We start from the raw sequence: 17367 nt of genomic DNA on the forward strand, positions 1-17367 counted from the left end.
ATTATTTGGTTTTGATAAATTTAATAAATAAAAAGAACATAAAAAAGGAGCCACACTTCACTGGGAAATCTAAATGTAATATATTAGCCCTAAATATAGACATATAGTACAAATTCTGCATGTCTAATGTGTCAGGGTGACATACACTAGAAAACTAATAAATTGCAACATTATGAAGACATCATCCATACTCAGCCAAATCTAGCATATGTTGCATTTATGGGTACCTTTATAAATGACTAGGTTCAGCATAATACCTTTAGAAATAGTCAAATCCTGAGGGAAACTACATTTTTATATGTGGGGAACTTTAATTGTTGCATTGCTAAGTAATGAAAATTGTACACCGTTTCACATGTTCTATCAGACGGTTGTGGCGAGCGCTCTCTTCTATGCGGTGGTGATCTGGGGAGGCAGCATAAAGAAGAGGGACGCCTCACGCCTGGACAAACTGGTGTGGAAGGCAGGCTGTATTGTAGGCATGGAGCTGGACAGTTCGACATCCGTGGCAGAGCAACAGGTGCTGAGCATACTCCTGTCAATCATGGAGAATCCACTGAACAGGATCATCTCCAGACAGAGGAGCAGCTTCAGCGACAGACTGCTGTCACCATCCTGCTCCACTGACAGACTGAGGAGATCGTTCCTCCCCACACTATGCGACTCTTCAGTTCCACTCAGGGGGTAGACGTTAACATTATATAAAGTGTTACACCTGCATTTATATCACTCTTTAATTTAATAATGTTTTTTATCAATATGCTGCTGTTGGAGTATGTGAATTTCCCCTTGGGATTAATAAAGTATCTATCTATCTATATCGATTATGCCTAAATGTTTTAACATTTGTTGGGCTTTGAGTGGGGTCAATCTATAGAGCAACACATGTACGAGTCTGTTCTGTGTTAACATTCACCGTTACAAGACAGACCTTTAGCTGTTAGCATGGCATTACCCCGCACTCCTAAGTTTTAGTGTGATGACTCTTGACACCTCACCGCAGACAGAACAGTGTGGTGCTGCTAGCACAGTCATCCAAATTCGTCTTCAGAGACGAATCATTTTCCTTTCTAGGACAAAATAATGGGTGACATCAGCAAAGGGCTCTTCCATCGATCATTGTGAAAAACATATGCCAATTCCTGGACTCCGGGTTTCACAAGCTTTAGCATATACAATACATTCAAAATGGTTATCTTTGAAAATAGCATCCCTGCTCAACCACATATCCACAAAGTGATTGTAATAATCTTGTGAATCTTTAGGAATTACCTATATTTCTGCACTAATTCCACAAACAAATGTGATGTTAATTTCAGCGGTGTCACAATCCTTAAACTAATAATGAACAAACAAGTGTACATCTTGTCAATACTGAACATAATTTTTAAACATTCACAGTCCACGCTTAAACAAAGTATGTGATTCCTTGTATTTATAACCTGGACAAACCTCTTTTGGCAGCAATATCTACAAGCAAATGTTTGCTGTAGCTGCTGATCAGACTTGCACAAGAATTAAGACAGCATTTTTACAACATTCTTCCTTACAAACCTGATTCAGTTCAATAATATTTCTGGAATTCCTTGCGTGAACAGCTCTCTTCAGGTCATGGCACAGTATCTTAATTAAACATGAATTTTCTCTGTTTAAGCTATTCTGTTGATTTACTCCTGTGTTTTGAGTCACTGTCTTGTTGCGTCACCTAACTCACTGAATGACTTCTATATCCTTCAGTAAAATTTCTTGATACAATTGTGAATTAATTGTCCATCTCATGTTAGCAAGCTGTCCAGGCCCTGGAGCATCAAAACAGCACCAAACGATGAGGTTTCCTCCACTATATTTCATGGCTCAAATGAGGTATCGGTATTGGTGTACAGTACGGTGGGTATTTCCTCCAAACACACTGTTGCATTTTTCTGTCAAACAGGTAAACTTTTATCTAATTGATTCACATAAAAGGCTCCAGAAGCACAGTGGAACATCCATTATTCTTGTGCATACTTGGAGCAGGCAGCAGTCATTCTTTTGGAAAGTAGTGTTTAATTCCATATGGATAAAGACTGGCAAATTCAAGTGATTTCTGCACGTCCTCTGTTGGTAACCATAGGGTGGTATTTTATATTCTTATGCTTTGCATTTTTACCATGAAGTTTGTAGGATGGGTACTACTTAGGAGAGTAGCAACAGGACTTAATATCCTCCATTTGTAGACAGCTTGCTATACTATGGATTAAAGAACAACCAGGTCTTTAGAAATGTTTTTTCAGGTTTTCCAACCTTATGCATCTATACACTTTTTTCCTAGGGATTCCAGTGTGTTTTGATTGTGGACCTGATTCACATGAACCATCAACAGATCCTTCTTGAGAAGAAGATTGTCTATTTACAAAGCAGGGCACCTCCGATCCACATCATCTCATTGATTGCAAGGCCTGACTCCAATTTTCTTTTAGCAAAGACGATAGACAGACAGACAGACAGACAGACAGACAGACAGACAGACAGACAGACAGACAGACAGACAGACAGACAGACAGACAGACAGACAGACAGACAGACAGACAGACAGACAGACAGACAGATAGATAGATAGATAGATAGATAGATAGATAGATAGATAGATAGATAGATAGATAGATAGATAGATAACTTTATTAATCCCAAGGGGAAATTTACATACTCAGCAGCACCTTTCTGATTCAAAAAAATATTAAATTAAACATAGATAGAAATGCAGGTAAAAACAGACAAGAGAAAACTACACATACACATACACATACGGAGCTGCTGAAAAGGCTGCCACTCTTGACGGCGCCGGAACTATGACATTAGCCTAGAGGTTTAAATACTTCTCCATTTTAGATTGAGAATGTTTAAATGATGTATTTATTATTGACAAGAAGAAGTATTTATACCAGTATGTTTAGGTATATTGTGTCTGTCTATTAGTATGACATAGCTGACTTGTTAAGACTAATTAATAAAGGTATCCAGGTAATTAAACCACTACTACAAAAATGCACTTCTTATGATTATGGTAGACATGGATAAATATTATTAAAATAATTGAAGATGCTCATCTCTCCAAGTTTAAACTTCCTAAAAAAAATCTACAAAGGATACACCAAGGATATGTAAAGGTGCCTCCAGACTCTGAACTCACTTTGTCATACGTTTTGTTTTTTTCCTTAACATACGGTAGACTCTACTAAACAGCTACTGTATTTTTCATTGCAACTGGAAGCCATCTTTGGTTATTTTAACCTTTACTGCAAAGATGCTCACGTCAGTGCCTAATCTTTCATACTCAAGTTTTTCCAATGATTTATGAATGTACTATACTATCTGAAAGAGGAAAAAAAACAAATAATGAGTATCAACCTAGTGATTTTACAAAATATGGCAACCTGTTTATGTCGTTACTCTTTACTAAAACTCCAAAATGTACTGTTCTCTTCTCCTCTCAGTTTCTCATTGTATTATTTGGAGCAGAGAAATAACTTGGAATCTAAAAAGGTGCAGAAGCAAAAAAATTTCTTTGTATACATGATATAATTTATAGTTCAAAAAAAGTAACATAATGAAGGACTAGAATGAGAATATGTATTCATTCTATCAAGTAATGAGATGCAGCACACTGTCTAAGATGGGGAGCAGGCTAACTACCTTTGTCTAATACATAATGTTAGTCTGACATTGTTCGATAATAACCAACTTCTGTTGTGTAATATTTTGAGATACTATATTTTTTTTTTCTCCACACCTGGGCCTGAAGTGTTGCAACCTGCTTCTCAAGGTTCTTGCGTGCTTCCTCCTCTTCCTCCTGCTGCTCTTGCAGGTTATTTTTCTCTTCTTCAAGCTGCCGAATACGGCTGGTCAGGTTAAGCTTCTGACGGGTCTCCTCCTGAAGAAGCTCCTGTGTGAACCAATCTAAGTATGAGCTATTATAATATGACACTTTACACTATGAAGAGGTGAAGAAGACAGCAGAATGTTCAATCCAAACACTAAGATGTGTTATTAATTTAAATTTCCTATTAGATACTGCATATTTGTATGCATGTATAGGGTGTCCCACTCGGGAGTACAACTTTAAAAATGCGAATTACTCTGCAACGCGTGCATGTATCATCATGCAACAAGGTTCAAAATATTCCTTATTTAATGAAGAATTGATCCTGTGTCATAAAGAGGCGGGCACTATAGTGGGCGCCGCTACGGGGCAACATGCCATACCTCTCATGCCAGTATGGAAGAGATCCGATCGTTTTTTGGAGACAGGGTGATCTCGAAAGATTTGTGGCCACCTCGATCGCCCGATTTAACTCCCCCAGATTTTTTTCTATGGGGATATTTAAAGGGCAAGGTTTATGCAAGCAAACCCAGGACCATCGAATAACTGAAAGCAAACATCGAGCGTGAAATTGTTTCCATCGACAGTGACATGTTGCAGAGGACATTCTCAAATATGGAGCGTCGCATTTCCTTGTGCGCGGACGTTGGGGGAGGACATTTTCAGCACCTTTTGTAATGTGGACTCGTTTTCCACTAAATACAGGTATGTTCAGTTCTTACAGCTCGCCTTTACGTTCACGCGTTCGCGAGTAATTCGCATTTTTAAAGCTGTACTCCCGAGTGGGACACTGTATATAATGTTGGTATATAGAAAATGAACATTTCCTTTACACTACTAAAGTAAAATATTTGATAACTTAAAATGCATTTTAGATGCGTTACGATTCACATTCACATGTGTACCTGTGTATCCTGCAGCTGGGACTCCAAGCTTGTAGCATCTTTAGCTGCTTTGATACCCTTCTTCTCAGCCTCCTCCAACAGAGCAGTGATATTGTCCAGTTCAGCCTGGAAAAAGTAGCAGACATTGAGACATGGCGTTGGATCTGAAGAAATGGCATAATAGTTTAGCTTACCGGTGTAACCAATCTAGATCAGGGGTGAGCAATGTCAGACCTGGAGAGCCACAGTGGCTACAGGTTTTCATTCCAACCCAATTGCTTAATTATAAATCAATCCTTTCCAATCTAAGACCTTATTTAATTTTATGGCTTGTTAGTCTGCAATGTAAGGTTCTTATATCGTAGAGTTTTTTTTCCCTTTCCAAGGATATCATCAAAATGATTTGAAGCCTAAAACAGATCATTTTCAGTCTGTCACATTTTCTATCAAGTGTTTTAATAAATCAAACAGTGCATGATGAAGACACAAGAGATGTAAATGGAAACAAGCTAGATGGTGAACTGCTGACTGCTTTGTCATTTGCATCTTATTGCTAATAAGGAGCCATTAAAACATTCAATGCAGCTGTTTAAGATTGAAATGAACAATTAAGGGTGGGGAACCTTAGCAAGTGAGACCACTAAAATGAAGCATCAAAATGTCACTTAAGCAGTAAGCTGCGTCATCAGCAGTAATTGACTTCTCATTAAGAAACTGGGTTGGAGCAAAAACCTGCAGCCACTGCAGCTCTTCAGGACCGACATTGTCCACCCCTGATCTAGACCATCTGCAGGTACCTGTAGTTTGTGAGATTTCTCTGCAGTCTCAGTCCTCATCCTCTCACTTTCTGCTCCTTTGGCTAATGCCTCTTGCATCTGGCTTTCCAGTTTCTTCCTTTTGTGCTCAGAATCAGATTTGGCTTGCTGCAGTTGCTTCACTTCACTGGCCAGTTCCTTGTTATCACTCTCCAGGGTTTGTTTATTCTTTTCTAGGTTGGATTTGAACTGCAAAGGACAGAAAGAAGTACAGTTATGGGCAAAACTAAAAATGACAGAAAACAAAAAGAAAAAACAAAACGAGAAGATACAGGCAAAGAAATAAAAGAATTGTTAAGCATCCACCTGTACAGAATCTTCCATAAGATAAAACTGTAAATGCTGTTTTTTTAGTATCTTCCTCTTTTGACATATTAGTATTTACATGTATGTTAAGTAACAGCAGAAGATACTGTTCTGCATTTATTATCAACTGTAAATTATAGTTATAGCTCTGCGTCATACAATCAGTCCACAAATCAACACCAACTCTTTTAGCCTGCTCCAGCTGCTCTGACAGCTCCTCCAGTGCGGTGCCGTGTCTCTGTCTTATTTCCTGGATCTGAGCTTCGTGGTTCTTTGTCTCATCTTCAATAGTCTTCTTCAGTTCTGCTACCTCCTGTTCCCGTTTGGTCCTAAATGGCAAACACGAGTCAAAATGTGTTTAGAGTGAATATAAAATCCACAGGCACTGCTCCTATGAACAAAATACCTGATAAAATAAGTACACATTAGCTGTTTTGTGATAATGCACTGCAACAGAACAGATATACAGTGGAACCTCGGATTGCGAGCATAATTCATTCTGGAAACGTGCTTATAGTCCAAAGCACTAGTATATAAAAGTGAATTTCCCCGTAAGAAATAATGGAAACTCAGATGATTTGTTCCACAACCCAAAACTATTCATATAAAAATGATTAATACAAACTATAAAGTAAAAATACATAAAACAAATTAACCTGCACTTTACCTTTGAAAAGAATCATGGCTGGTGTGAGTGAGTTTCGAAATTCTTGTGGGATTGCACTCAACGGGACAACACGCGGAAGAGCGTCCCAAAGCAATCACAGTCTCCCAGCACTGTAGCAGTTCACAGTAAAAGCGAATCTGAAAAGATCGCGGAACATGCTATAAGCGCCTGCCATCGATGGGTGATACAAGGAACAAGGAACATTATAAATGCGCAGGGCCCTGTCTGACTGCTGTGTCTGTGTATAGGAAAGCAGCAGATCCCGCTACAATAAATAACCGCGCTGTTGCTGTTTCAAGCTGAATAAAGCTGGTGTTGCTAAAATACTGAGATTCAGCTTCGTGTTTCAGGGTGTAAGACGGGGACTCGCACGTCACAGCACATGCGTGCAAGCACACACACATAAACACACACGCGCGCACACAGTCACAATGCTAATGCTGTAGTAAACAGTATACGCTCGTACAGTTGTTGACTATATGAGTGAGGCATGGCGACTCAGACGGAGAATAGGAGACGATTGCCCACAATCCTGCAGCGAGAGAGAGAGAGAGAAGAACCATCAACTCAGTTGTGATCACATGATGATCAGCAGACAAAGCGTATACATACAGTGGAACCTCGGTTCACGAACGTCTTGGTACACATACAACTCGGTTTACGACCAAAAAGTTCACCAAACTTTTGCCTCGGTTCACGACCACACACTCTGTTTACGAACAAGCCAGGTTCCCTTTCGGTTTGTACATGTTCAGTCTCTCCCTGTGCATTTCCTGTGCAGCGAGCAAGAGAGAGAGTGAGACAGCGCGACACACACACACACACACAGAGGCAGTGCGAGAGACAGAGGCACACACACAGACAGCACGAGACAGAGAGAGCCGCACGCCCCAGAGAGGTGCGCACACACACAGGAGCGCTCTAGAGAGACACACACACAGGCGCTCCAGGCTCGCAAAAGAGAGACGCACGCACACACACAGGCACGGGAGAGAGAGTGAGCGAGAGAGAGAGAGCTTGCGAGCAAGGGACGCATAAGGTAGAGAAGGCTTGTTTTTGTTTTCAGTTCTATTTACAGTGATCGGTTCGTAGCCTGCATTGTTGCAATGTTACTTTTCTTGGTGGTTTATTAAATTACGGATTTTTCAAATGTTAATTTTTCCCCTGTGCTTAAAACTCATTAAAAAAAAGTGTTTTTAGCGAGCGGTTCCTAGCGCTATAGCGCGAACTATTGCAGTGTTAGTTTTCTCTGTTGTTCAAGGTTTTCTCAGTGTTATTCAATGTTTTTACATTTAGTTTACCATTACGCTGTGCATTCTGTGGTATAATTAACTATATTTGTGCTTAAAAACTGAAAAAAAAAAAAATTATATATACATACAGTTTGTACGGTCTGGAACGGATTAATTGTATTTACATACAATCCTATGGGAGAAATTGCTTCGGTTCACGACCAACTCGGTTTACAACCAGAGTTTTGGAACAAATTATGGTCGTGAACTGAGGTTCCACTGTACTAATTGTACTGCAAGACCTCACTCGTTTATCAAGTCAAAATGTATTAAAAATTTTTGCTCATCTTGCAAAACACTCGTAAACGAAGTTACTCGCAAACCGAGGTTCCACTGTATATGCAAAACAAACTGTTACTACTACCTAAAATTAAGAATTTAAAGTGGATTGAAATGGAAAAAACGCCCTTATAAATTACACCTAATCTCCACTTCTATTTAATATATTACATTTGTGGCACCATGGCACAAAGCACTTACCTGAGTTCCTGCTGGGCAGCAGTGGTGTCCAGTGTATCTTCCAGTTCGGTTTTCAATGCCTCCAGCTCTTCACTTAAGTCTCTCTTGAGTTTTTCTGCCTTATTACGTGCTGCTTTCTCAGACTCAAGGTCCTCTTGCAATTCTGCAATTTGAGCTTGCAGTTCTCTAACCTGCTTCAGAGTGTTATTCTTCTGTACTGCCTCATCATCTCCTCTGCAAACAAATACACAGCAGAATGCAATTTTTGGGACCTCACATAAAAATGTAAGAGTTTTTTATAAACAAGAGAAGACTATTGATTTTATCAAGTTGATTTAGTGGCAAGTTAAACTCGGCCGACTCTATAAACGTCTGCAAAAAGAGAGTGTTTGTACTCCTCAATATTGCCCTTCTGATTTGTTACCTTTGGTCCAATTGCTCTAGGACCGAAAACACATAAATGGTTGTTTTCTCTCATTAGTTAGAAGTACCAAAAATACATTTCCCTAACACCATGAACCCGGTGCCCTAAGAACTACTGTACATACTGTACTATTTCAAGCATATAGATTTCCTTGATTCAAAAACAGACCATTGTTAATGCGCCATATTTCAAAGAGCCTACCGTGCTAATGCAGCCTGCAGCTCCTCCTCTTTTTTGGCAAGTTGAGCTTTGAGCTCTTCAATTTGTGCTTGTAGTTCTGCAATTTGGTCCTGAAGGTCTGTTGTCTCGCCTTCCAACTTTCTCTTTGCCTTTTCCAGTTCCTGACGGCTCTTCTCTTCTTTCTTCAACCTCTCTGTCAGAAAAAGAAATTGCAAAACATTTTTAGCTACTTACTCTGCAATGCTTCCCTCTTATAAAACGAGGGAATACAAGTGAATGTTACAATAAGCTAAATGTAGACACACTATTTTATTTGTTTTCAGACACATGCAATTACAAAATCAAAAATATTATAAACAAGGACAACAAAGAAATGACATTCTGTATGTTATATACTCTTTCAATAGAAAGAAGGCATTACCTTCAAGATCAACGATCATCATCTCCTGCTTATTCTTTAATTTGCTTAGATTCTTGGCTTTCTCCTCCTCCTCAGCTAGCTGGGAAGTTATCTCAGAGACTCGGTCTTCGAGTAATTTCTTCTCCTGTATTAAATAATGTCCAATTTAAAGAAAGCAGGTGAAATGCTTAAGACTCGTAAGTTGAAAGAAGACAAAAAACAAAACAGGTGCTTGCCTGATTAATAGTTGGGTATTTTTGAAAGAAAGACATTTTTTCTTATTGAAATGCAGTAGTTGAACAAGGCAGATCTAAGTAATGAGTCAGGGTTTAAACGGGGCTGCTGAAATTGTGGCAAGCTGTCTTCTTTTGGTCGACTGAAAATGTTGCATTTTTTCATTCATTCATTCATTTTAAATATTAGCTATTTGCTCTACAGTGTTCTTAAGCTAGGATAGGGGTCAGCAATATTTATGATTAGCCTCTCAGTATTCTTGAAGTGGTTTGCATGGCACAACTCAAAAAATTCAGAAAATGGAATAGGATACATACATTTATGTATCTTGGGAATCCAATCTGCAAACCTAAATGATCTTGTCTCTAATTAGGTCCGGGAGTATCTCATCAGCCTTATTAAACGCTAAGCTAGGAAATCAACAAAGTAAAGAGCTGTCTGGAACTTCTTTTTTTTTATTTTTGCTTTTAAAGGGTATAAAATTATTTCCTGTGATCCCAAGTATTGGTCAGGTGTTGTAATTCCCAAAGGACTACTGCTAAATTACTTGCCTGTAAGTGTAAACCAAGGCTTCATAAATCCAATAAGACATTTGCTGTGCCATATGGTTGAATATTAGGATGAATAAAATCAAGATTTTTAGATTGCTAAACTTTTAGGTCACTTCTCTGTTTGTTGCAAATGTCAGCTTAGTTTTTAAGTGTCAACTCAGACCTTTGATGCCTACCCCACATGAAGAGATAACTAGAGCCATTAGTCTGCCTACTACACTGTATTAATAAATAAAGTACAAACAATAACTTAAAAAAATTAAAAAGATGTGTTAAAATTGATTTGGGGCCATGCAATTTAAATTAAAATAAATATGTGATCTGTAATATATAAAATAAAGTATATATATATATATATATATATATATATAAAATCCTAAGCCTAAAAGTACAACGATTTTACAGTGGAACCTCGGTTTGCGAGTAACTTGGTTTACAAGTGTTTTGCAAGACGAGCAAAAATTTTTAATAAATTTTCACTTGATAAATGAGCGAGGTCTTGCAGTACGAGTAGTTTGTCTGCTGAGCGTCATGTGATCACAACTGAGCTGATGGCTCTTCTCTCTTGCTGCGGGATTGTGGGCAATCGTCTCCTATTCTCCGTCTGAGTCGGCGTGCCTCACTCATATAGTCAACATCTGTACGAGTGTATAGTGTTTACTACAGCATTAGCATTGTGACTGTGTGCGCGCGTGTGTGTGTGTATGTGTGCTCGCGCGTGCTTGTGTGTGTATGTGTGCTATGACGTGCGAGTCCCCGTCTTGCACCCTAAAACGCGAAGCTGAGTCTCAGTACTTTAGCAACACCAGCTTTATTCAGCTTGAAACAGCAACAGTGCTGTTATTTATACACAGACACAGCAGTCAGGCAGGGCCCTGCAAATTTATAATGTTCCTTGTATCACCCATCGACGGCAGGCGCTTATAGCATGTCCGCGATCTTTTCGGATTCGCTTTTACGGAGAACTGCTACAGCGCTGGGAGACTGCGACTGCTTTGGGACGCTCTTCAGCGTGTCATCCCGTTGGGTGGAATCCCACAAGAGTTTAGAAACTCACTCACACCAGCCATAATTCTTTTCAAAGGTAAAGTGCAAGTTAATTTGTTTTATGTATTTTTACTTTATATTTTGTATTAATCATTTTTATATGAATAGTTTTGGGTTGTGGAACAAATCATCTGAGTTTCCATTATTTCTTATGGGGAAATTCACTTTGATATACGCGTGCTTTGGACTACGAGCACGTTACCGGAATGAATTATGCTCACAATCCGAGGTTCCACTGTACATGACTTTTTATGCCACATTTTTGTCACACTTTAAAACGGGTTTATTTTAAAACCTACACATATATGTGTGGTATCATTCTTTTCAGAATTTATCGAACTTTAATGTGATGTTGTTAGATTTTCAGATTCTTATTCCATTTTTAAATTACTTTACACAGTCTTTGAGTCACTATTTCTGTGAATGGTGACACATTTACAATAAAGTAAGATGGCTGTCTTAAGATAGAGTATATAAATACCTTCTGGGCCATCTCTAAGAAATATGCACATTTCTTCACTGCAAGGGGAGTTAAAATCCAGAAGGAATTATCAGCTTAGTGTTTTTGACTGACATCTTTTTAGCTGAACTTGGTAAAACTAGAACAACCCTTCAATATCCAAATAACAGCACTATACAAACCTGAGAAAGGAAATGTTCACCTCCCAAAACTGAGAGCAATGACAATAGATAAGCTAGAATTGATCAATCCCTATACTGTATATCCTCCCTGAAACTCCGTGAACACTTACAGTAGCTCTTCTCTGTTGAGTATACTGCAATGAAGTCTATTCAAACAGAACTTTAATTGCAATTATATTAACTGAAATTAATATAAATTGGCTCACTAAGGATCATAGCAACGTTCTCTAATGCCTGTGAACTGGGGGAGTTTGGAAACCTAGCAGTGGTGGATCTACTGTACAATTGTCAGGCAAAACTCTGTGGTGCATTATGTCTAGCAACTTAAATTTCAGAGTTAACTGCACAACAATCCTATACCTTTATGAACTTGGAATTTTGGTCCTCTAAAAGAAATATGTCCTCTTCCATCTTCTTGATTTTAGCCTCTGCGGTCACTTTTTCTAGCTGCAACTTTTGCCTAGCAGCTTCCTCCTCATCCAGTTGTTCTTCTAGGTCCTGAAACATTTTGTACATTACAGAATATGTTAAAAAAAATCCCTTTCTAGCACAGCTCATTTTATACATTATAGAATATGTTAAAAAAATCCCAGAACAGATACTTACAGGAAATCCTTACTATATTAATACACAGAGTGATCTTTAAAATAATATGAGTTCTTCATAAAAATAAAATCTCTTTTAAATTAGGATGAGGTATATGGCAAAAAGAAGGAAATCAAACATATAATATTAAGCCTCTCAGCTTATAGCCCATTAATACAGGACAACAACCATCTATGTTTTTTTAATTTTAGCACTTTATTCACATTGTATTATTCATCACCTACTTCACTGTGCATGAAAATTTTTAACCGATAATAAATTGAGATATTTTAACACTTCATATACACAACATGGCTTGTGAGAAGATGAAGAAGAAGAAAAAAATTCTAAACTCCGCTTATTTTGGTACTTAACTTTTCATTCATGCTCAAACAGAGGAGACAATACACTGAAGCAGAGCAAGTTATGTTCTAAATACCTAGTAAAGTTGTGTGTTACAAAAAGAATCTCTTGGTGCATAACATGAAGCCTTTACCTGTACGTGTGCCTGCATTTTCTTCTTTTCACTTTGCAGACTCTGGTTGCGCTCCTCTTCCTCCTCTACACGTGACTCAAGATCATGAAGGATCTCCTCTAGCTCTTGTTTTTTGGCAGCGAGTCGTGCCCGCATCTCTTCTGCTTCAGCAAAAAGCTCCGTCTCAGCCTGCAACTGCTCAGCCAGGATGTTTTTTTCTTCAATTATCTATAGAAGTCACAAGAGAAGCTTAAATGACACGATCTTATATCAGAACAGTTTGACGCCACTTTTTTATTACTAATTATAAAAGAATAATACAAAGCAGTGAAGAACTTAATTCTTTACATTTATATAGCGCTTTTCTCACTACTCAAAGTGCTCTCCACACAGGGAGGACCTGGGAAGCGAACCCACAATCTCCTTACTGCAAAGCAGCAGCACTACCACTGTGCCACCTGTGAGGATAACTTACTCTTATGATTTTAAATACATTTTACACCTGATAGTAAAACAGTTTCTGCATGATCAATTTTTTCATGAAACAATTCTTCATCCCCAGTTTTCTTTATATGTTTTCATAAAAAAATGAATTGGATAGCAAACTATCTTGTCCATTTATGTTTGCAACAACGAATAAACTGACCTGCTGATTTTTCCTTTCCATTTCAACCAACTCTCTTTCCACCTTGCCATGCTTTTCCTTTACTTTTAACAGTTCTTCATCTTTGGCCTGCATTTCTTCTTCCTGACGTGTGACTTGCAATAATGGCTTAACCTGCAAGTGGAATCCAGATATTTCGTCAAATGAAATCTGAATGTACTGCCCCAGAATACATTTATTTATAAAGAATACATTTATTCTTGCTAGACTGAAAAATATCAGTTTGAATTCTTGAGAGACAAAGATGACACAACATCAATTAATAAATGAACACAGTGAGGATAAATAAACATTAAAATATATTGAAGAAAGATCAGAAACAAAACTCAATTGGATCAACAAATTCATCTTACAAAAAGATTTGCAAGAATTCTGTGAGATATTATAAATAAGTAACCTAAAAATGTTCAATAAATGCTTTAAATGAAGGCTCGTGAAGAGAACAACAAAAAAAAAAAAAAACAACACCACCACACCTTGGTGAAGAGACGCCACCATTGCCAGTGACGTAGTTTCAGGTAGGCTGCGCAGTTTCTCTGTAGCACCTTTAAAGCACTCAACTGTTGCTGCTTCTTAGCAAAAGCCCTGTTCAAAGAATTGGGTAGTGGCAAAAGCAAAGCATAAATAAATGAAACGGAGTAAGTGGAAGTACATATTCTCTAATTAAGTCCATAGTAATATGGCAATATTACTCATTATTACCTACTGTGAATTTCAGAAATACAAGGCACTTACACAGCTAATATTCCTGGAATAACTAATACTTTATTTCATTTAGTCCAGAAATGTTTTTGTTATTTATTTATTAGCAAAACCCCAAAAAAATTCTGAATTTGTGAATCAAAAGCAAATTTTAAAATGTTTGCTCTCATGATGTCAAGTTCTAAAAATCCAAGTATCCTTAATGACGTTAAAGAAGACAGAGTTGAAAAAGTGTCTTATCCAGCAATTCTAACCACAGAACTGCTTTATCTCCCCTTTTTCAGGATTCACATTTTAACTGAGCAGCATGGTGTGAGTGTATATATGTTTTACATTTTACAGACATATACACACATACACACAGAAGAAAACGTTTGTCTGCAAAGTCCTGTGAACTCCAACCAAGCGTCTTTTAAAAATTGTGGTTTAAAATAAACATAAAGAACAAAAGGACATGTAATTCAGAATAAGGACAGACAGCATTAAGATTATCTCCCCCTTTACAGATACAAGCCATACACTTACTTCCTGGCCAAGTAACCTCTGCAGACAGCCTGGAAGTAGATTATAATATCGGTGATCTTGAGGTCACGCTCTTCTTCTAAATGGGCCAAGACCCCTGCACGGAAAAATATCTTGCTCTGACCAATTCGATACAAGTTGGGGTCCAGTTCCAGAGCACGGATCTTTGAAATAAAGGCAATAAGGACAATGATGCAACACTTCTAATACAATTAACAAACATCAACTTAAAGCCAATGGACCCTGCAAAAGATCAAGAACCTATAAGGAAAACCTTCACACCCTAAGACTTAAAATACTAACTGAATTAATGTTACAAGAACACAACATTAGGTTTAGTTTCAAAGAGAATATCATTTATCTATGCATTTAGTCATTATTTTAATTAATATGCAATTGTTCAAAAATGTGCACTTCACAAGGGTGGACACTGCAAAAAGAAGAGGTGTACTTTCATGGAACGTAGTGTGGACATTTGTTTTAATGCTCAACAAAGTTGACAAAGTGTTTGTATGATCTGTATCCTAGTACAGTCTGTTTGATCTCCGGCTGCAAAGTGAGCAACGGCTGAGCCGCTCTGCATAAATCTTAATTACTTGATCTTCAGTTTAGTTATCCCTGTTGTTTTGGTTGTGTGTGTTTTTTAGGTTTCTACTGTTAATATAGTTCATCAGACTTTATTGATTAAGTGAAACACAGGAATATGAAGCTCAACCAGCTAAACTGGTAAATCAGTTTAATTGATGTTAATCTGGTCAGCACTGATGAAGATGCTCAAGTCTAGAACCTATGGATTTAAAGAAAAACTGTTACCATTCTTTCGCATGCCTGCTTGCCATCCATAAACCCTTTAGGAATAGCATTTGGAGTAAGGATCTCATATCTTCAAGAACAGAAAAAAGGAGAGAACAAAAAATTATACATATGTACATACACATATGCACACACATACATATATAGTGTTTATTCTTCAACAATACACATAAATATTGTAAAAGCTGTCATATTTGTCACCTCTGGGGGCAGGACTGGACTGAACAGTACATTCTCTCTATTATGCTGTTCGTATTGCTTGCCATACAAGGAGATAAGCATAAATATTAACAATACTGTCAAACAGTAAGGAGGCATAGGCTCATAAGGTCAAAACTGTCACATGTACAGAACAGTGCCCATTCTTAGAGCCAAGATGCTTTATAACAAGAATATGATAATCAGAATCAGCTAGAATCTATTGACTACAATGCTACAGATGAGCAGGAAGGATAAAAGATGGGTAAGGTAAATAAATGTTAAAGTATGAGCTGGCGCTCACGTAAGTAAAATAGCACATTTTAATGGCAAAACAAAACACAAAATTTAAAATTAATTTTCCATGAGCCTGATGCATACAGTTAAAACACAAAATGAAGAAAATTCAAAACAAGAAACTAGCAAAGGTCTCAACTAACACATGCTGAAATAAGCACAGTGCTCACTTAAATATATGGAGATAATCAGTAGGAGCCCAGCTCAAAATAGTGCACTTCCAAGCACTGGGAACAGTGCCAATAATAATAATAATTCATTAATAATAATAATAATAATGCCAACAAAGCAAAAGAGCTTGAATGAAACTTTACAGACTGGGAGATCAGCACTACAGTACATTAACTCTTATGCAATAAGCCATATAGCAAAATTTTGGCTAACAAAACTTGCCAGTTCAAATGCTGTGACAAATATAAAACTGGTAATTTTACTGCATCAGGAAGGATGAATTACAAAAAAATATATACTGGAGCTATAAACCTAGAATATATATTTGAATTTTTTTGAAGATCTTTTGGTTCAAATACCAGTTTAAAATCTTTAGTAAATCTAGGCATTACATTATTTATTTAATTCAGTGTTACTAATTAGTTTCTTACAATTGGTTTGATTTTACAATGGTTAATAGTTTATGGTTTAAAGAGCTATTAGATTATTCCAGCATAATCATCTAACTTTCCGTTCCTGCACCAATACAACTGATGTGTGCATGGTGAACATACCTTTTTTGGCATCCATGGGTGCGAAGAAGGAACCAATACAAAATTGGATGCAGCACCAGCCTAATGCAGAGCATACCTATGCTGACATCCTCACTTACTATTGTCAGGCATTTTTACAATACTGTATATATACATTAGATTAACTGGTGATTCTGAATTACCTGTATCATTATATACATTTACTTTGATAAGACACCTCTCCAGGATATATCTCTCTGTTATATAATCAGGGTAAAGGCAGAGATAATAATATAAACTATGAAAACTAAAGACATTCTTCACTACCTTAACACAATGAACTCCTGTCAGCAATTACCCATTCTAACTTGTGCATATATCCATCCATCCATTATCCAGCCCGCTATATCCTAACTACAGGGTCACGGGGGTGTGCTCGAGCCAATCCCAGCCAACACAGGGCACAAGGCAGGAAACAAACCCCGGGCAGGGTGCCAGCCCACCACAGACTTCTGCATATACTTTTCTAAAAATATTTAAGTGGCAAAAAGTTTAGGAAGGAAAGACTTAAAACTTCAAATAAAAATTATTAAAAGTGTTGCCAGAGATCAAGAAACAGGTTTTATAAATTTCACCTAATATTGGAAGATTCCCTTTAAGATTTTACA

General features: G+C 37.5%; 1 protein-coding gene across 4 annotated transcripts in view; it reads right to left on the minus strand.

Moving 5' to 3' along the window:
* Positions 1-17367, minus strand: part of LOC114664469 (myosin-10) — a 149704-nt gene that overhangs the window by 13788 nt on the left and 118549 nt on the right. For all 4 annotated transcript variants that reach the window (XM_028818577.2, XM_028818576.2, XM_051936285.1 and 1 more), the window contains 13 exons: positions 15522-15591; positions 14712-14872; positions 13961-14069; positions 13467-13598; positions 12842-13048; positions 12121-12258; positions 9308-9431; positions 8908-9079; positions 8304-8516; positions 6049-6193; positions 5541-5747; positions 4765-4869; positions 3770-3922 (listed from right to left, as the gene is read on the minus strand). In XM_028818577.2, the coding sequence (XP_028674410.1) occupies positions 3770-3922; positions 4765-4869; positions 5541-5747; positions 6049-6193; positions 8304-8516; positions 8908-9079; positions 9308-9431; positions 12121-12258; positions 12842-13048; positions 13467-13598; positions 13961-14069; positions 14712-14872; positions 15522-15591 (1936 nt within the window). The remainder of the gene's footprint in view (positions 1-3769; positions 3923-4764; positions 4870-5540; positions 5748-6048; positions 6194-8303; positions 8517-8907; positions 9080-9307; positions 9432-12120; positions 12259-12841; positions 13049-13466; positions 13599-13960; positions 14070-14711; positions 14873-15521; positions 15592-17367) is intronic.

Source organism: Erpetoichthys calabaricus, chromosome 14, assembly GCF_900747795.2.
Source record: "Erpetoichthys calabaricus chromosome 14, fErpCal1.3, whole genome shotgun sequence".
NCBI classification, from domain to species: domain Eukaryota; kingdom Metazoa; phylum Chordata; class Cladistia; order Polypteriformes; family Polypteridae; genus Erpetoichthys; species Erpetoichthys calabaricus.